Source organism: Pipistrellus kuhlii, unplaced genomic scaffold (assembly GCF_014108245.1).
Source record: "Pipistrellus kuhlii isolate mPipKuh1 unplaced genomic scaffold, mPipKuh1.p scaffold_m20_p_32, whole genome shotgun sequence".
NCBI lineage: Eukaryota > Metazoa > Chordata > Mammalia > Chiroptera > Vespertilionidae > Pipistrellus > Pipistrellus kuhlii.
Genome location: NW_023425532.1, coordinates 1,548,921 through 1,569,850, shown reverse-complemented (window position 1 = coordinate 1,569,850; position 20,930 = coordinate 1,548,921). Strand labels below are relative to the sequence as shown.

Sequence of the window (20,930 nt, the reverse complement as noted above, 5' to 3'; positions counted from 1 at the left end):
TTCAGAATCAGTGGACCAAATCTCTCATGTTTAGCCGGGGGGGGGGGGGGGGCTTATTTTCGGGGGGATGCCTTATATTTCACTCAGAAGGAAACCTGTAAGTAGGTCTTATTTTTGGAGGATGTCTTATTTTCGGGAAAACACGGTAGATTTAGTCCAGTTCATTTCACTCTGTTGGCTTTATTAAGATTTATTCTTTCTTAGGGAAACATGTTCTTATTAGAACATTGTTTTTGCACCAATGATATAAGCCAATGGTGCTTTGAGCAACATATTATGTGTTTTATAGTTTTATGTGAATATTATTGTATATTCATAAAATGTATGAATCAAGATATCACTGTATGGGACCTGGTTCAGACACTATATAAGAGGGTAGGACACGCTGACCATCCTCTTTCCTTTAGGGTGATTAACCAGATAACAGATAGGCTGAAGTAGTTCCCTCTCTACACATGTGCTTCTTTCCATTATTTCTGTGATGGGTTGAGGGTTCCTCAGACCCTGATGTGCTCCTTTCTTGGCATTCCCCACATCTATCGTAGGGAGCCCTTCCTAGGAAGTAGGTAGGAAGTTCAGTCATTAAAGGTTATTAGAGTGCCACCTGCTGGTGTAAGAGTGTTACAGGCCCAACTAGCCCTTTAGTTCTGGGGGTAGTTCTTGCTTTTTCCATTCATTTATGCTCTGCTTTGAGTTTCTCTGGATATACTCTTATCTTCTTAGTTGATTCCTCCTGCTTATTTTGGTTTCTGATTCCTTTCACCCTTTTATATCTTATCTGAACTTCTTTCGTTTTTTAAGGAATTCTTCAGAATTTCTTTTTTTTAATATTTTTTAAAATATATTTTATTGATTTTTCACAGAGAGGAAGAGAGAGGGATAGAGAGTTAGAAACATCGATGAGAGAGAATCATGGATCAGCTGCCTCTTGCACATCCCCCACTGGGTATGTGCCCGCAACCAATGTACATGCCCTTGACCGGAATCAAACCTGGGACCCTTGAGTCCGCAGACTGATGCTCTATCCACTGAGCCAAACCGGTCTCGGTGAATTCTTCAGAATTTCTTATTTTCCAGTAGAGCTGGTTTCCCTACTAATGATGGTTCACCTTACAAGTTTTCACATTTACAATAGTGCAAAAGCAATATGCATTCAGTGGAAACCGTAGTTCAAATTTTGATGTTTTCCCAGGCTAGCAATATTTGATACAGTGCTCTCTTGTGATTGGCAATGAGCACAGGTTCATCAGTCACATAATCGTGAGGGTAAACAACTGATACTCTTGTGTTTTCAGGGTGTTTTTTAATTCTGTTTTGTGTTTATGCATAAATTACATGATAGTCAAAACTTTATTATAAAATAGGTATTATGTTAGATGATTTTGCCCAACTGGAGTCTAATGTAAATGCTCTGAGCAAGTTTGAGGTAGTCTACTCTATGGTATAATGTTCAGTATTAAATGAGTTTTCAACTTAGGATGAGTTTATTGGGGCCATAGCCCCATTATAAGTTAAGGAACATCTGTACTTTATTAATTCTTCTGTCGTTTCAGTGGATCACTGGGGAGGTAGACAAGTTAACTAAAGCAGCCATTTTCAGATAGACTTTAAGGATGTTTTATAAAACTTCCTACGTAGTATGAAAAGTTGTTTTAGTTTGATTATATTGTGTTCAGAAAATCTCCCTTACATTTTTCTACGATACACAGGGTTCTCAAGGTTGTATTTATGGCCTATGACATGATCAAATGTTTTAATGTTCATGGTTATTGGTTGGGCAGATAAATTGTTCACTTTCATTAAATAACAATTCTTGGAGTTTCATTATAGAGGTGAAAGTGACAGCTTCTAGCCAATCTATGAGGTGCTGGAGGAGAATCTACAAATGAACTTTTAAAAAATTATTTTATTTTATTGTTGACAGTATTACAGATGTCTCTGATTTCACCCTTTTTGCCCCCTTCCACCCAATAACTTACCTAAGGCCCACTCCTGCTCTTTCTCCTTTTTCTCTCTTTTTTTTATTCTTTATTGATTAAGGTATTACATGTGTGTTCTTATCCCCTATTCCCCCCCACCTCCAAGTTCATACCCCCCTGGTGTCAGTGTCCATTGGTCAGGCGTATATGCATGCATATAAGTCCTCTGGTTTTTCTCTTCCCCTTCCCCCCACCCTCCCCTGCCTTCCCTCTGAGGTTTGACGGTCTGATCAATGTTTCTCTGTCTCTGGATCTGTATTTGTTCATCAGTTTATGTTGTTCATTATATTCCACAAATGAGTGAGATCATGTGATATGTATCTTTCTCTGACTGGCTTATTTCGCTTAGCACAATGCTCTCCAGGTCCATCCACGCTGTTTCAAATGGTAGGAGTTCCTTCCTTTTTTACAGCAGCGTAGTATTCCCTCTTTCTCCTTTTTCATTCTGAGATTGGAGTTTTTTAAAAAGACTGTTACAAAGAACAGCTCTTGCCTCTGGTGATTTTAACTGCAATTTTATCTCCTTGGATTTCTCTATCAATTTGATTCCAATTTTCTGTCTTCCAGGAGTCCTTCAGTATTTCTGGTGGCCCACCAGCACCTTTTCTTGTTTTCCTGTACTGTTAAAAAATTATCCTTGTCCAGCCATTGTGGCTCAGTGATTGAGTGTCGACCAGGAGGTCATGGTTCAATTCCCAGTCAGGGCATATACCCAGGTTGCAGCTCAATCCCCAGTAAGGGGTATGCAGGAGGCAGCAGATCAATGTTTCTCTCTCATTGATGCTTTTATTTCTCTAGCCCTCTCCCTTCTCTCCTCCTCTCTTTTTCTCTCTCTCTTTCTAAAAATCAATAAAAATATTTTTTTTAGTCTCCAAACAAACAATACAAAGAAACCATACGCAGAATAGTGCGTGAGAGGGAGGAAGGAGGGAGAATTTGCTTGGCTCATTCCCAGTTTCTTTTCTTAATGGTCAAAATGTACCCAACAGATACTAACTCCCCCATATTTCTAGATTGCATCATCTGGCCCCTGGGGCAGCTGTTTTGGAAACCAAACACCACACTTCAAGGTGTAGTGTTTCATACATTCCAAAAATGGTGGAAGGAGCTGGAAAGTCCAACTGTGCAGCTCATTGGCCTGTCTTCACAGCAGCATCCAAGTGTGAGAACCACATACCCCCAGGCAAGTCCTAAATTCACCTGTTAATTGTAGTAGTCAGCTGTGCTGGCTAATTGCCTTAATCTAAAAGAAAAATTAAACTATCTTTATGACAAGTGACTGAACTATTTATAGCTTTGAGCCAGGCACCCAAGTTAAATTCCCAGGTGAGAGAGTGGTGGGGTGCTTATCTTCCTTGACATTATATTTCAAAGAGATGGGTCCAAGGCTCTTAAGAAAGTCATCCGTGGGTTATGGGCTGGCAAGAGATTTATTTAGCTTTTAAAAAGATGTACATAACCCTAATCCGTTAGGCTCAGTGAATAGAGCATGGGCCTGCAGACTGAAGGGTCCCAGGTTCAATTCCAGTCAAGAGCATGTACCTTGGTTGCAGGCACATCCCCAGTAGGGGGCGTGCAGGAGGCAGCTGATTGATGATTCTCTCTCATTAATGTTCCTGACTCTATCCCTTTCCCTTCCTCTCTGTAAAAAAAAAAAAAAAAAAAAAAAAAAAATCAGTAAAATATATTTTTGAAATCAGAGAAAAATAAAATCTTGGCTATTTAAAAAATAAAATAAATAGCCAAAGCCAATTTGGCTCAGTGGTAGAGCAACGGTCTGCGGACTGAAGGGTCCCGGGTTCGATTCCGGTCAAGGGCATGTACCTTGGTTGTGGGCACATCCCCCGTGGGGGGTGTGCAGGAGGCAGCTGGTCGATGTTTCTTTCTCATCGACGTTTCTAGCTCTCTATCTCTCTCCCTTCCTCTCTGTAAAAAAATCAATAAGATATATTTAATAAATAAATTAATTAATTAATTAATTAAAATATGTACATACATATCAAAGTGAGTGATTTGTAGCTGTCTAAATATTCAGTAAGGTTCAAAGTAAAGCAACTATCAGAATTGCAATAGAATGAATTTTTAAATTTGATATAGTACTCTCCTTGGGGTCAAAAAAGAACTTTAAATTTAAAAAGCGTTTACAATGGTGAATGATTAAAGCAGATTCTTGCTTAGCAATGCACAAAAATTCTCCTTCTTCATGTCACCAGGTTGTGCCACCACATCATTAGTTAATCTTTAAACTTCTACTGACTTTCTTGTATTTCTCCAACATATCCCCTGACAAAAAGCAGGCTGAACTAGGAAAAAAAAAAAAGAGAGAGAGAGAGAGAGAGAGAGAGAGGAAAAAAAGACATAAATTCCAGGGCTAGCTAAGCCTGCTCACAGGAATCAAATGAGAAATCCAAGGACCACCCTCAAGAAATGTTTGAACTGGAAAATCCAAGACTGCACCTAAAACCCCTTCCCAAGCCAAGGCGGGAAGAACTTTTCTTCATTAGTATACTAAAAATTACATCCAGGGGTGTTTAACATTAAAATGAGACGTGTTATGTGTACTAGTAGCTAGCTATCTTCCAAACATGTTTGGGAACTGCACATGCTCCCTTGGAAATCCAAAATGCCTCCGCCTGTTAAGGACAGCTTCTGCAAGGCAATGGGAGGGGGGCTGGTCCTACCCCTGCACAACAGGGGACCTTTTGAGTGTCAGAGGACCTCCAGGTCCTTGACTCACCCAGGAAAAATGTCAAGGAAGAATTGAACTGAGAACAAAGCAGGTTTATTCAGACAGAGGAAAAGAAAGAGGCCAGGGTGTGAGCACCGCTGTGAAAGGAGCAAGAAATATGCATTCAAGTGGACATAGGCCAAACCACAAGTTAGGTATTCTGTGGTCAGTTACTTCTTGGAATTTTGTTTCTAAGGGGAGGGTTGTCTCCAAGCTTTGTGGCGCCAAATTCTGACTCCACCTTCTGGTTGGGAGGGGGCCTTGTTGTGACTTCAATGACCACCACAGGAGTTTCCTGCCATTAACTGTTTCCCTTTGATCTAGGCCAGAGGTGGGGGCTCCAGTGAGAGGATATGGGCTCTTACTTCCGCACGTGTGTACACTTGCCTGTGTGCATTAATAAAGTTCAGAACTTAGGGCTAACTTAGGACTCTTTTCAATTTGAAAATTCAAGTCTTTCTTCGTATAATTTTCAAGTGTCACAAATTATTCTTTTGATTTTTTTTTCAATCAATTAGAAATATACAAACCATTCTTAGTTCAAGGGCCAAAAATAGATCGTGGGTTGAATTTGGCCTGTGGGCCATAATTCTCCCATTCTGGTGCTAGAACGTCAATTCCAGGGCTAATTGTCTGCTTGATTTGCGCAGTACCCCTGCGCCTAGAACACTGCCTGGCATCTAGTAGGCTCTCAATAGACGTTTCTGAAATGAGCAAATGAATGAAACAATGATTTGGGTAGCAAGTTACTGAAGGAGTGGAGAAGTGAGCAAACATATGAGAGTCAGCTCAATACTCCTCTCAGGGTCTCAGTTTACCCCTGTCTGAACCTAAGCAAGCTCCACCAAGAAGTTTTAGAAAGATCAGAAGGCTGAGGCAAGCGTTGCAAGTAACATCTTTATTTTTCCCTTTAACTTGAGTGTAATCCTGACACATTCTACCAGGAGAAGGCAATACAGACTGGGTTGGGCAGGGCCTCTCTGAGGACCTGGCCTCCTCCTGCTCCTGTAGAGTTGAGATTAAGACCGTGATCCAAGCTCAGGATCCCTGGGGAGGACAGTGGACCACTCTGCAGTCTCTGTGGCCGCCTACTTCTGACAGCCATGTTAATGGGAACCAGCCACCTTCACACACCAGACAGGAGGGACTTGGTAGAGTGGCCCCATCTTCTTCCACACACAGAGATGCATGCACACAGGAGTCTTGCTGGAACAGGGCACAATCAGTGTCCAGACACATGGCTCCGGCCTGTGGCCCAGTTGAAAAACATGAAGCCTAGACTGATCACCATGAAGAGGACCCCTAAGACACCAAAACACAGAGCCTGTGGACAAGAGGGAGAGATGAGACTGGATGGGACACCACAGCAGAGCTCCTCCTGAGAATGTTCTTCAAGGCCCTCCAGAGAGTCCCCATTCATTTCTGACTCTCTTTTGTGCTCCTCTTTCCTTAAATCCAGACCATTCCTTGAATCTTCCTTCTACCTTCCTATAACCTTTTAGGGAGTACTCTCCTCCATCTTCCTTGAAAGTTCTCCTGACTCTATTCTAATAGTGCACTTTCCATCTGGAGAACACTTCCTCTATGCCAGGCCTCATTGAGTGTCCCCTCTGTCTTCCCAGACCCTGATGGTGCTCTGTTTGCTCAGCCCCTTCCTAAGACAATCTTCTTCATTCTTTCAGACTAACCACTTTTCTGAATGCACCATCTTCGCCCAAGCCCCTCTTGAAAAAGTTCCTTCTATCTCTAGCCATCTTGGAGTGCTCCATCCTCAGAGCACCCACCTTTCCCCAGCCCTCCCTGGAAAACTCACCTGGATCTTGGGCCAAGAGGAGAGAGGCTCCACCTCAGAGGGTACAATGCGAAGATAGAAGACACTGGGAAGGATGAAGATGAGGCTGGGGGCTGAGGTGGACCCTGAAGTATAAGCAGGAGGAATAAGAGCCTATGTAAGTTTGGGGTACAAGGCCCATATTCAATGGGGACTGAGGTTTGGGTACTGACCGATAACTCCAAAGATATCCCGGATGGTGGGTACGTAGATGACAAGGACATTAACCAAGATGAGCAGAATCACGGCTATGGCCACATGCCGTAGCCAGCTGAAGGCTTTGCTTGGGAAGAGCAGCTGCTGTAGGGCCCGGCGGATCTGTAGCCAGAGTAGGGTGGGACACAAGTCAGTGCCAAAATGCTGCCTCCCTCTCCTTGTGGTCATCTGTCTTTGCCTCCACCCTCTGTCTGAGATCCCTGATTTCCCTTCCATCTGACTGTCTCCACTTTATCTGACCATCCATCTGTGCCTTCAACTTCTGAGTGAGCATCCACCTCCCTTCTGATAATCCATGCCTTTTTCTTTCTGCCAGATCATCCATCTATGCCTCTACCCACTATATCTCTATTTCTCCTCCCCTGACTACCCACTTGTCCTTCCATCCTATCTGAGATCCCTGCCTCTTTCCATCTGACTATCTCTCCCCTCTTTCTAATCATTCCACCTCCTCATCTGAGAGCTTTGTCCTTCTTATACCTTATTACTTCTGCTTCCACCCTTTTTCTGTCCAGCCCGTTTCTTCATTCTGACTGTCCATCTATGCCACTACCCTCTGTCTGACCATTTTGCTTCCCTCTTCTGTCTAGGCAGACATATGTACCTCCTTCCTTCAACTACTACCCCTGTGCTGGGGCTGACTGGCAGACCCTCAGTGATGGATGAATGATTATTCTGACATATGTTTCTGTGAAAGAGAGGCTAAGGGGTTAATTGGCATAAGGAGCCAAAAAAAAAAACCTTGATTGCCTGCCTCATTAGCCGTTTATTGTAACAACCGCTTGAACTAAAATTAACCTCTGGATACAATCAGCAGGGCAAGTATCCCTGAGGAAGCACATGCTTCTACAAGGTAGTGTCTAAAGACTAAACATAGATATTCTAGTAAAATACCTGGGGGATCAGACTTGTTTGGGAAAGTCATGGCAGGGGCTGCCACCTTCAGCAAGGTCCCTTCAGAGGCCCCTGACCTTTCAAAGAATCCTCCTCACAGACATTCCAACCAAGTCCCGTGCTTTCCCACACCCTTGTCCTCCCAACTGTCTCTGTACTACCATATATTTTTGCCTTCTCTGTCAATCTGACAACTCTGCCTTCCCTGTCTGTCCATCCCTGCCTCCTCCATCCATCCCTTCATCCACTCCTATCTCCAACATCCATACAAACATCTATGCCTGCACCCTCTCTACCCATGTCCCTCTGCTCCATGGCCCCCCTTGGTCCCCACGCACAGGGAATAACACAACTGGCACAGTGAGAGTGACTGCAAGCAGCACCGCCAGGCGCACACAGAGGATGAGCAGGTCCTTCTGGCTGTACATTTGTAGCATCTCTGCCTCCACACTGCCTGGGCCATGGGACATGGGACAAGGGATGCTGTATGTGGTAGGAGAACCAGAACCAGTGTCCCTCCTCCCACCACCACCCCCCTACACACACACACAGAGAGAGAGTAACAAAATATACATATGTGATGCATACCGTCCATTTGGAAACTGATGAGTCCGGAGTCATGGAGGGAAAGTGCTCAGGCTCCTGCCCCACCAGCCTTCCCAGTCCCCACCCCAGCTGCCACCCAACCCTGGATCCAGCTCCACTCACTGTAGAAGGTAAGGTATCCAAAGGTGGCTGTAAGTGCATACATGCAGAACATGGCACCGATGGACACGTTGGCTACAGCTTGCATTCTGCGCTTGGAGGGCCTAAGGTACAGAGGTCATAGAATTCTAATGCCCATATCCCTGGACTTAGTCCAGGCCCCTCAAAACCAGCCTCCACCCTCCAGGTCCACTTCTCCCAGAGCTGGCATTCAGCTGGCACACTCTTGGATTCCCATCTCTACCTCCCTTGTGTAACTAGCCAAACCTCCCCTCTCTGTCCATCCATATCTCATCCCATAGGACCATCTTTGTCCATCTCCTCTGTCTGACCATCTCTGCCTCTCCCTTCCATTTGACTGTCACTGCCCTTCCCTCATCTGACCATCCATACCTAATTATCCACACATTTCCTATCATATCATCCCTGAGCCCCTTTTGCCTGTCATATCCCTGTCCCCATCTGTGCATGCCACCACCTCCATTTGATCATCTCTGCAGCTCCACTCTGTCCATTAATAACTGTATTGGATGTTAAAAAAGTAAAATACTTGAGCCCCAATCAATAAACAGTCACTTTCCTGTGTCTCCCAAGACCTCCTGACCACCTCAAACCCCCCCCCCCTTTGCATAATCTACAATCAACAATCAAGTTACAGTCCCAGAACTGCTGTAGGGATTGTCAGACATTATGACTATCACCCTACCTGCTGGTTCATCACACACGCCCACTTTCCTGTCCACTCACCGGCAGAGCTCCGTGTAGATGGGCAGCACCTCAGGGTGGCAGACAAAGGCAAAAGCCATAATGGGCACTGTATAGAACATCTGGGGGAATGTACATCAGATCAGAACCTACAGGGTTCCATCCCCTACTCTCCATGTTCCTGGGCCCACCATTGCTCTTCATATCAGATATTTGGAAGCCCCCAATGTCCAATACATGGCTCCAGAGGGCCTAAGTGTGGTGCAAGCCCTATTGACCTACATACGCACCTGTGAGTCCACTGTGAACATCTGGGCCTCACAGCTTACGTTGAGCCCCTGGATGGGATGGACTGGGGGGCTCTTACTCTCTGCTGCTGTCTCATTATGGCCCACATCACAGCTAATATGGAACTTCTTATAGATGACCTGAAGAAGAAAGGATGGGAAAATGAGGTTACAGGGAAGGGTGTGTCCCAATGCCCCAAACTCTCTCTCCACTTCTTCAAGTCCTTCTCTCAGACTCACCGAAATGAGGAAAAACAGCATGCAGGTCAGAGAAAGACCACTAGTATATCCAAGGTAGCCTGCAAATAGCAATAACGCAGAAACTCAGAAATCCAGGGACCCCCTATGGCAAGCATGTCAAACTCTCGGTAAGCGGGCCAAATGCCTTATTTATGTGGCCCACCAACCACGAGTTTGACATGCTTGCCCTACAGCAAATATTAAACCCCTAGTCTAGCCTTCAAGACCCCCTCAGCCCAATTATGCCACACCTTTGCATAAGCTTTTACTTCTGCCTGGACCAGCCTTCCCTCCAGAGCAAACTCCTATTCATCTGTTAAAACCCACATCAAAAAAGCTCTCCCCTAGTGTTCAATAGCCCTTGAAAATGGGGTTCTCTCAATCCCACTATCCAATGACCAACACAGGAAGCCTCTTACCCAAGTGTCTCATGAGGGCCAGTGGCAGGATGATTAACACACTGACCATGATGATGAGAAGGTTTCCATTCAAGAACCAGCTCCTAGATAGATAGGTAAATATAGTGACTAGTTGCCGGCCAAAAAAAAATTGTCAGGCGGACATAGAAGATGGCTGGACAGACAGATTTCTGCCCGTAATCAGGATATGAGCCAACACCTCAGCTGGGAGAAGTCATTCAGGTGGTTACAATGATGGCACAACAAGATTGATAGAAACAGCCAGACTAATTATCAGACTGCCAGACACTGTCAGAGAGGTACATCTAAGAACACATGCACAGCTAGACAAAACTGTGCTGTCAGACTCACAAGTGAATACACAACCAGATGGGTAAACAACACCTCCAAGTCAGTCAGACTCATGTAATCCAACACAAAGTTCCAGAAACAGAGTGAGCCATGACCCTGGTGTCTGACAGGTAGAACAATAGTCTGATGATTTGGCTGGCAGACAATGATGCAGAGTCAGACAAAAAGTGAGAAGCACACGTGTGGTTGTTTGAACAGTTCAAGGTTTGTTGAACACCTGAAAGTAGCTGGGCTAATTTGGCCACGTGACCAAAGACAGAAATAGAGACCATATGAATCAGCCAGCTGGCCACACTTTTGGAACCACACTCAAAGAAAGACTGGGATCTATATAGATATTGGAGGGAGGTGCTCAAGCAAGACAGTTAACACAGAATCAGTTGAACAACTGCTCATTTGTTCAAAAGAATTTTATTGAGTGCCTACTAGGTTATATCTCATACATACACATAATTACACTGACATAAACCTACAAAACATCATTGGCCACGTATACAATGGGAGCTAATTATAATAATTAGACACACCTAGGTACACAGACTGCCGGCTACCTAGATGGTTTCAGAATCATACCAAAAATCTAACAAGATACACAGAATCAACCATCATATCCAAACAACTGGACAGATTCAAGCCAGTATATGGATCCAGGATTTTAAATATGCAGTCATTTGAATGCATACTCAGAACAACAATCAAGCATACATGGTTGGAACAATACAGAGAGCATGTACAGTTATAGGTGAGGATCACTCACACACAGCCAGAGAGAATTTGCCATAACAATGGTCACTAAATTAAACAGAGATGTAGTCTATTGGCACATACATTTGGAGGAAATCACATATACATAGTTGGCACCTCAGTATACATCACACACATACATACACACTGTTGGAGTCAGTGACCACACATTTATAAGCGAGACAGATTCAGCCAGCCTGATGGACCCAGAATCAAACAGAATCTGTTGAACATGGAAAGTCAGAGTAAACAACAGTCACAGAAATCAGCACTGTCTATTAAACTCCTATAGTCAGAGCAACAGTCACACATACTGCTGGCATCACAATACACAGGAATCACAGTCTGATCAAAGTGGCCGACAGTCTCAAAGTAGACCATTTGGGACACAGAGTTGAAGACAGCAGTCAGACCTGACAGGCGGAGTCAGTGACCTGTGCATCAGAGCCAAGAGGTGTTGTTTACTTACCCATTAGGGTCCATCTCCAGGAAGGTGCCAATAACCAGGGGGAGTTCGGATTTGATGATGAACAGGTAACTGGACATGGCTGGTACAGGTGGGGGGAGGTTTAAACAAAAGGATTTCCCTCACCCCCTTACCCCATTTTCCCCAGCCCAGCCTGGGGAAGCCCACCACACCCCAGCCTCTTCCCCCAAGCTGATCCCTCCAACTCCAAGAATCCTCACCCCCAACATTGTGCAGACAGATGACCATGGCCACCACCACCTTCCCCACAGGCCCCAGTGCCCTCTGTCCCAGCTGCTCATAGGCTCGGATGCCTGCAGGGGGGACAGGAAGGAACAGGTTGTGGTCCAGGAAGCCAGGGGTTGGGGGCCAAAAGGTCTGGGAGTTGGGGAGTTGGGGTTTAGAGTAATTGCATCTGATTGATGGGGGCTGGGGATGAGAGTTACTTACAATTGGGCTTGGGGTGGAATCTGGGAGGTGGGCTCTGTGATCAGGAACTGTGGCCAAGGAGAAGGTAGGAGGCGGACTGGAGTTAGGTAGTGGGGATTTGGGGAGCAAAGCACTATATACATAGTCTGAGACCACATACACATGGTCTGAGTCCCTCGTGGGAGTAAAGTCTGAGATCTAGAGCAATGAAAGCTTGGGTCTGAGGACCAGGGGGTCTCGGGGTTCTACAGCTAGCTGGCTTCCATGGTTGTGGGGACTAGAGACTGAAGGGAGGAGTTAGAGGAGGAATGTAGTGGTCTAGGGAGGAGGAGGGTCTGAACAATGGGGTTTATGGCCAGACTGAGGGCTGAGGGCTGGGGATTGGGAATTGCGGATCTGGGAGATGAGGTCTAAGGGCCAGGGCCAGTCTGGGGTCTGGAGTCCAGGGAGTTAAGTGGGTTTTGGGGTCCTGGGTCTAAGATCTGGGGTCAGGGTGGTATGTCCAGAGTCGGGGGTTTGGGTTGAAATCTGGTGTCTCCGGTCAGGGGAGTGGGGCAGGGGTCTGGATTGAGCTCTGGGGCTCACCTACAACGCCAGCACAGGTCAGCAGGAGATGGATGGAGTAGGAAGACAGAAGAGCAATGCACAGCAGCAGGACCCTGTGGCAGATGGCACAACTCAGACTTGGCCCCAAGGCCTCCCGCCTGCCCCCAAACACCCCTGCCCCCCAGGCTGCTTAGGACTCACAAGAAGAAGAGGACCCCTGTGTGGGCCATGGCATAGGCCAGCCCCAGGATGCCGCTGCCCATGATGGCGTTGCTGAGGTTGAACACTGACATTCCAAATGATGTCTTCCCCTCGAACTGTGGGTAAGGGGCAAGGCCCAGGAACACATGGATGGGGGGGAGCAAGTAAGGAGATCAGCTCTGGGCCCAGAAAGACCAGGGAGGAAGTGACTGGGACAGGAGGAAGCCCAGGAAGGGCCAAAGGAGAAACCAAGAAGTTAAAGAAAAGGAGTTGAAGATGGAAAGGAGCTGGGAAAAGGAGAACCAGGAAAGGGAAAACTAGGAGAAATTTTGGAGGGGAGCATCTCTTAGTGGAGAGGAACCAGAGAGGGTGGAGCAGCTACCAAAGGCAAACAGCTGGGGAGGGGAGTAGCTGGGAAGAGGGAAGAGTAGGGGAGGAGATGAACTGGGCAAGGTGCAGCTGGGACAGATCCTGTAGGGTCACTCACATCCATGAACTCAGCTGACTTCCTCCCAGGAGCAGAATTATGGCTGTGCAGAAAGCCCTCACGTTCCTGCCTGCAGCTGGAGAGGGCAGAGAAATTGGTGCTGATGAGAGGTAATCCTGACCCTCTGACCCAGACCCTCAGGCCCTGACTCACCCCACAGCACCCGCAGGCAGGTCTCCATTCATCTTTGGGTCCTGCAGTTCCATCCTGTGGGCAGGGAAAGGGGGTGGGGGTCAGAGGTGCAGCAGGGGGCTACAAGGTGGGAGAGCTAGGTGGAGGGGTAGGGGTTCAGCTCGAGGCAGACAGGTAGAGAAACAGAAACAGAGATGAGGTGAGGGGGAAGGGAACAGAAGGATGACAGAGACAGGGAAGTAAATGGAGAGAACTGAAGAGTAAAAGGCTGAGATGGGTATTTGAAATATCAGGGGGTTCGCTTTGTCAAGTATACAAAGCTATACACCTATGATGTACACCTGGAACTGACACAAAGCATACTGAATGTAAACTATAAAATTTCCTTTACAGCCGAAACCGGTTTGGCTCAGTGGATAGAGCGTTGGTCTGCGGACTGAGGGGTCCCAGGTTCGATTCCGGTCAAGGGCATGTACATTGGTTGCCGGCACATCCCCAGTAGGGGGTGTGCAAGAGGCAGCTGGTCGATGTTTCTAGCTCTCTGTCTCTCCCCCTTCCTCTCTGTAAGAAAAATCAATAAAATATATATATTTTTTTAATTTCCTTTACAAAGTAAATTTTTTTAAAAGAGTGAGAGGCGGGAAAAAGGAACATTTGTAATAATAGGAACAATAAAAACTTATAAAAAATATATATATATATATAAATAAAATAAAATAAAATATAAAAAAAATAAAAAAATAAAGATTCCATGTCACTAAAATAAATAAATAAATAAATAAATAAATAAATAAATAAATAAAAGAGTGAGAGGCTGAGAGAAGAGATGAGAGCGAGAAAAGGGCATCAGAGGAGAGCTACAGTTACTCATACTGGGAGAGATAAATATGGAGGAAAGAGAAAAACAGAAATAGAGAGAAAGCAGCCACTCCACAGACGAGATGGCCATCTGGAGCTGCAATAGCCTCCCCCCCAAACCTTCACACTCTATCTTCTTGCTGTGCTATCTCTTCCCTTGCCAGATCTCCCTCCAACCGACCCCCACCCCCAACATCCCTTCACCCTCACCACATGGCAGATCTCCACTCAGGCCACGTATCTGCTGACTGCCCCACTTCTCACAATGCCTCCTGCCCCCCTCCTTCCTGCCTGGGCCCCAAGCCTGGGCCCCAAGTCTAGCCCAGAGCTGATGCAACCTGTCCACTGGGCTGGGGGTAGGAGACCCCAGCCCCTGACTTGGCGAGCTCTCTGCCACAACTCTGAATATCCTCACTAGATGCCATAAACAGTTTCCCAACTGAGCACCCTTCCAGGAACAGAAGTGCCCTGGGAACCCCCATGAATCTCCCTTGTAGGAACCAGAGGTGTTTTCTAGATTCCCTGTCAAGTCTTAAACACGGTTCTTCTGGCAGAAGGAACTGTGGTCACTTCCAGACTTGAGACCCTTCCTGGGCTCAGGGTGTCTCGGGAATCTTGCCTGAGACCTAATTTCCCCTCCTGAGGAGGAGCTGTCTCCGAGACCTCATCAGAAACCCCTTCCAGGACCTGATGTGTTCCTGGGGTTGAGGGTGTCTCTGATCCCCAGGCCAGTCTACAGTCCCTGTCTTCCATGCCCCCATCATTGCTAAAACTGCCTCCAAGAGACACCAGCCCCAAGTCTTGAGTCCCTTTCCTGGGACTGGGCGGGCTCTTATGAAGCACCATCCTCAGCCCTGAGCGCCCTCTGAGGACTCCTACCCACTCCTGAATTCACTCTTAGGAACCAGTTACCAAAGGACCCCTCTCCCATTCAATTCCCCACTAATGCTAAAAAGATCTCCGGGGATCCCCCGAGGCCCCTCCCGGGACCTCCACTCGTGCTTTGGGGTCTCCAAAGACCCCCCACCCAGGCCAGAGCCCCCCTCCTCACCTCTCTGCTCTTCTCAACTCCAGATAGAGAGTTCAGGGACAGCTGCCGCGCGCGGCTCTCTAGAACCTGCCCCCGCCCAGCGCCAGTGGCCAATCAGATCAGAGCAGCCCCTTCTGGCCAGCGTTTTTTGTGGTTTTTTTTTTTTTTTTTTTCTAGGAACCAGTTTTCATTTTAATTCTGTTTCCCTCCTTGTGGCTCTGGGCGGGCAGTAGTGAGGAAAGGACACACATGGAGGGAACCTGAGGTGTGTGTAGGTCTTGGTTGTGGGGAGGGGCAGTGGACAGAAAGACGGAGGGAGGAGAGCCACACCCAAAGAAACGGCCAGGCAGACAGAGAGAATTGACTGAGGGGTCAGCCCGACGGTGGGATGGGAAATGGATGGAGGGAAGACATGCGGAGAGGAGAGACAGAGATAGTAAGAGAAACAGTCACAAATATAGACAGGCAGGCACAAGGACAGACAACAGAGAGGACAGAAATATAGACAGGGTATGGGGGGTGGTAGACAGACAAAGAGGCATTCACTGGGAGAAAGAGACTACAGACAGACTCAGAAACTAACGGGATGGGCCTGTGCAAGCACTGAGGGGCAACAGGCAGGCCCAGTCGTAACTAGGAGGCACAACTGGCAGATAGGTGGACACAGCCTGATACATCCCCAAACAGAGGTTGGAAACAGGCACACCAGCCCAGAGAGACAAAGGACACGGGAAGTGATGGAGGCAGAGGGACAACTTGGGGGACAGATGACAAGAGGTGGAGAAAGTCAGATTCAGGCAGAAGGTTGCACAGGGTAGATGGACAGACCTGGGGACAGTAGTGGGAAAAGTGCAGGATAGACAGACACAGGCAGGCCACTATAAATTGACCTCAGATACACAACCTGGCCGAGAGAGGACCTTAGATCTTGGAAGTCCCCTTGGAAGTCCCCAGAGAGTCAGGGAAGACATTTATGGTTGCATAGGGAGGGTGGACACACACAGTCTGCAAACTAGGCACACCCTGAAGTCCTGGACCGAGCCCAGGCATTGGGTGAGGCCTACCCACACCCTAAACCTAAGAGCTCTACTGTGTGTCTGCCTGTCGTATATGGGGGGAGTGTCTGTGCACTCCCATCCAGGCATGTGGCAGGCATATGTCACCAGGAGGAAGTCAGACAGGGTGGACTTGGGGTCTCGGCCCAAATCTACTGAGCTGCTTAAGGCCCTAGTGGACAAAAGGCCCCTCCACCCACCTGTCCACCCCCCATAGAGAGCACAGAATTCCCGGAAAGGCCAGGGGCTGGCTGGGGTTCAAAGCTAACCTAGATGCCCCCACCCCAAGTGCAATTGGAGGAGGGCAAGGGATGGGTGTTTACTTCCCCACCGCAGGAGAGAGACTCCCCCACACTCAGCTCCATCCAGGGGCTCAGAGATAGAGGCAGACTTGCCATCACCGACAGAGATACAAACTTTCCTGCAGACCCACAGCCACACACACAGAATATGTGCTGACAAATATGAATGGAGAGCCCAGGCCATGGTAGTCACACACTCAGAGCCGCACAGAGTGACTTAGTCTCACAGACTTCATCACCCACAGCCCCAGACCACACCCAGAAAGCAGAGAGTGGCACAGGAATAGGCTCACACTGAACCACCATAGATTCATGGACACCATGGCCCACGGACTCACGGCCACACACAAAGTGCATAGACAAGCCTGATTTCACTCAGCCAACAACAGCGTACACAGACCCAGGGCCTCACACACACACACTTCCTCATTCAGAGAGCCCTCGGGCCAAAGTCCAGATTCAGGCTTTATAACGATACCTGTGTGCATATGAACTCATGTGTGAACTTGGGACCACATGCGGCTCTGGTGGCAGAGAGAGATACTCACAGCAGACATGATTGTACAGAGAAGCCACAGCCACAGACTCGCACACAACTGTATTCAAGCAGGTAACTGCACACACAGTGTACACACCTAACTATTGATATACCAAGTCAGAGAAGAAACATAGACAGGCACGCTACCAGGAAAATCAGAATATAGAGTATTCTCTTTCTATTGTTATGAAACGGAAATACACCTAAAGCTGCATAAAGAAGAAACAAGGGAATCAGATGGTACATATATAGTGGCACCAAAGGAAACATCCATAGTGCCCTGACTGGTAGCTCAGTTGATTAGAGCATTGCCCTGATATGCCAAAGGTGGTGGCTTCGGTGTCCAATCAGGGCACATACAAGAATCAACAAATGAATGAATAAATAAAGCGGAACAGTTGATCTCTCTCTCCCTTCTTCTCCCCTTTAAAAAAAATCTACCAATAAATAAAAATAGCCATAAAAAAAAGAAATAGCCATAGAGCACGCATACCTGTAGCAGCCACTCACCAAGGAGAGACAGAAGCACAGTGGCAGAGAAGAAAGATGTGCATACAGCCGAAACTGGTTTGGCTCAATGGATAGAGCATCAGCTTGGGGACCGAAAAGTCCCGGGTTCAATTCCGGTCAAGGACAAGTACCTTGGTTGTGGTCATATCCCCAGTAGAGGGTGTGCAAGAGGCAGCTGATCAATGACTCTCTCTCATCAATGTTTCTAACTCTCTATCTCTCTCCCTTCCTCTCTGTACAAAATCAATAAAATATATTTTTTTAATCAATAAAATATATATTTTTTAAAAAAGATGCGCATACATAGGAGACAAACACAGTAGAAACACACTAATCACCCACAAGCATTATAAAGGAGGCACATAAACATTCAAGGAGCTCACACACACACACACACACACACACACACACACACTCCCCTATATATCCTGACCTTCTCTGGTGTCTCTCTCCTCTGATACCCCACCCCCTCAGAGCCATTACACATCTGTGCCACAGGCAGGCCAGGGAAAGAGACACCTGTTAGCAGAGGCCTTGACCCAGATGGCTAAGGGGGGAGGGGGCGGGAGCTAAGCAGCTGTCTAGATTTCAAGAAAAGTCTGGCAGAAACCGATTTGGCTCCGTGGATAGAGCATCGGCCTGCGGACTGAGGGGGTTCCTGGTTCAATTCCAGTCAAGGGCACGTGCCTTGGTTGTGGGCACATCCCCAGTGGGGCGTATGCAGGAGGCAGCTGATCAATGTTTCTCTATCAACGATGTTTTTAGCTCTCTATCCCTCTCTCTTCCTCTCTGTAAAAAATCAATAAAATATATATTTTTTTAAAAGAAAGAAAAGTCTGTATTTCCCAAAGAACTAGGTCCTACCTTGGACAAAGAAACACATACCCCCATCTACCACTTCCCCCAGCAGCTTCCTATTCTGATCACTCCCTCCCCTCCCAGGCCCTCCACCATTACCCAGCACAGGGCCACCAGACACGTAACAAGTGCGCAATAGATGCCACTTATTCTTGTCATATTATCATCATTATTTTCTTTATTTCTGCCAAGTGAGGTCTTCTAAGAGAGGGACTAACCTTCACCCAGCTCTACACCCCATAGCTCAGCTAAGCCTCAAGGCACTGCAAACAGCAGGTGCTCAACATATGCCGGTAGGCATACAAAGAGAAAGGGAAGTCTGACTGTGCAGGGAAGCTTGCTTTGGAAGGAACAGATGTCTTTAAACTTGACCTAGGTATTGACGCTGTGTCAGGGATCAGAATGCTTTATTAGTCCATCACAGTAGGGCCCTTCCTCAGAGTCATTTAAAAGTTTTATTGGTTCAGGAAAGCAGGCCCTTGGGTGACATTTGGAATTCCTAGTGCATCTTTTAAAGGTCCGTTTGGGTTCTTGTCAGTCCTTCCAAGCAGGAAGGACTGACAAGAACCTATTTTTCATTAAAACGGGTCTCTACTCAGCAGCCTTCAGGGGAGGGAGCAGAGCGCAACTGTTAAGAGAGGGAGCTTTCTCAGCTCCTCCACTTTTGTAGCTGGGTGGCCGGGAGCAACTTCTGAAACCCGACAGTTTCAGCTTCCCCTGGGGCATGAGCCATGGGGGAGGTTGAATGAATACTGGTAAATCACTCAGAACAATGCTTGACAACGTCGTAATTGCTCAATAACATATTTGCTAAAGGAATTCATGAAGACAACTCCTGCTGGGAAAGCGGCCTCTCAGGGGTTGCCCTTAGGGTTCTTATCTCCCCTTTCATGCAGGCCCCCCACTGAGTGACTCTTTGGTCCCTCCAAGCAGCCCCAGGGCAGCAAGGCGGCTGAGTCAGCGAGCAGCCCCCACACCTGGACCACCCGCGTCCTTCCCTCCAGCTGTGAGGCGCTCTCTGCTCTAGGTGCAGAGCCAGCCTGGCAGCCTCCCTTCCTTGACGGCTTCAGGAGGCCACGGAGAGGACACCTTTATTCTCAGTGGGGTATCAGGTGGGAGCTGCATGCAGACGCCCTACTTCAGGAAGAGCCTGGGGGGTTCAGAGCCGGTTCCTGTCCTCCTATCCCCTGGCCCTGCTGGAGGAAGCAAGTTTCTTTGCAAAAAAAGAAGAAGAAGAAGAAGAAGAAGAGAAGGAGAGGAGGAGGAGGAGGGGAGGAGGAGGAGGAGGAGGAGAGGAGGGAAGGAGGAGGAGGAGGAGGAGGAGGAGGAGGAGGAGGAGGAAGAGGAGGAGGAGGAGAAGAAGGAGGATAAGAAGAAGAAGAGAAGAAAAAGAAGAAGAAGAAAAGAATAAGAATAAAGAAGAAGAAGAAGCATAGATAAGAAATAGACATCAGACGAATCATCCTCTTTTGGTCAGCAAGAAACAGGACGTGGAAAGCACCCCACAGGGTGCACATGTCTGCAGGGGTCCCCCATGCCTGGCAGCCTCTCCACTCAGTGGTTCAATGGCTGGTGGCTGGAATCCTTGCTGTCTCACAATTGTTTACTTCTTTCTGCAGGCACCCGCGTTCCCACCACCCCCACCAGACCCGGAGCTCCCCTTGCAAGCTTTTACTTCTTCCCTGGCTCTCAGACTCCAGGAGGTGTCTCTCCCTGTCTGGATCCGTCTGTCATCTGGCTACACCTCCCAGGGCCCCACATAAATGCAAAACACACCGCTGAGGAAAGAATGAAGAAAAAAGTAACCAAAGGGTGGATTCAGACAACGTGCTACCTAACCCCCACTGTGTGGCGAGCCCTATTCTAAGTGTTTGGGAGGTAGCAGTGAACAAGAAAGAACCAGGGACACTCGCAGTTCTAAGGAATGATCGTTCAATCATTCAGTTCTTTTTATTTTCATAGCTTTGTGTGATTTATTTTTTAAATATGTTTTAGCGATTATTTGCAGAGAGGAAGAGAGAGGGACAGAGAGTCAGAAACATTGATGAGAAACATCCATCAGCTGCCTCCTGCACACCCCCCACCTGGGGATGTGCCCGCAACCAAGGTACATGCCCTTGGCTGGAATCGAACTTGGGACCCTTGAGTCTGCAGGCCAATGCTCTATCCACTGAGCCAAACCGGTTAGGGCCATTCGGTTCTTTTAATACTCACCAAGCCTGTTTCCACTTCAGGGTCTTTTCACTTGGGGTTCTCTCTGCCTGGAGGGTTCTTTCTCCAAATGTTGGTAGGGTGTGCTCCCCTTCAGGTCTCAGCCCAAAGGTCACCTTCTCAGAGAAGATTTCTCTGACACAGAACAGCTCAATTCCTCCCCATTTCTGTCACCCTACCTTATTATTCTTCATAGCTTTTATACCAC

General features: G+C 47.3%; 1 protein-coding gene across 1 annotated transcript; it reads right to left on the bottom strand.

The window, feature by feature from the left end:
- Nucleotides 1-5,600: 5,600 nt before the first annotated feature.
- SLC38A5 (solute carrier family 38 member 5) lies at nt 5,601-15,293 on the bottom strand. The gene is made up of 16 exons (XM_036460596.2): nt 15,270-15,293; nt 13,382-13,435; nt 13,229-13,304; nt 12,742-12,857; nt 12,580-12,653; nt 11,787-11,879; nt 11,569-11,647; nt 10,005-10,087; nt 9,586-9,644; nt 9,349-9,486; nt 9,101-9,180; nt 8,357-8,457; nt 7,987-8,102; nt 6,712-6,856; nt 6,521-6,624; nt 5,601-6,031 (listed from the first exon to the last, which is right to left on the bottom strand). Exons 2-16 carry the CDS (start codon nt 13,432-13,434, stop codon nt 5,930-5,932), a joined length of 1,419 nt encoding a protein of 472 aa, XP_036316489.1. The 5' UTR covers nt 13,435; nt 15,270-15,293; the 3' UTR covers nt 5,601-5,929.
- Between the last annotated feature and the right edge of the window lie 5,637 nt (nt 15,294-20,930).

What these genes read in the sequence shown, in the direction of transcription:
- SLC38A5 (XM_036460596.2), bottom strand. Translation starts at nt 13,434, where the DNA reads ATGGAACTGCAGGACCCAAAGATGAATGGAGACCTGCCTGCGGGTGCT. An exon ending in CTGTCTGCACAATGTTGGGG is followed by an intron (nt 11,648 to 11,786) that starts GTGAGGATTCTT and finishes CACCTGTACCAG; the next exon opens with CCATGTCCAGTTACCTGTTC. An exon ending in TGCCAGTTGTGTTATTCCCT is followed by an intron (nt 6,857 to 7,986) that starts GTGCGTGGGGAC and finishes CTCTGGCTACAG; the next exon opens with ATCCGCCGGGCCCTACAGCA.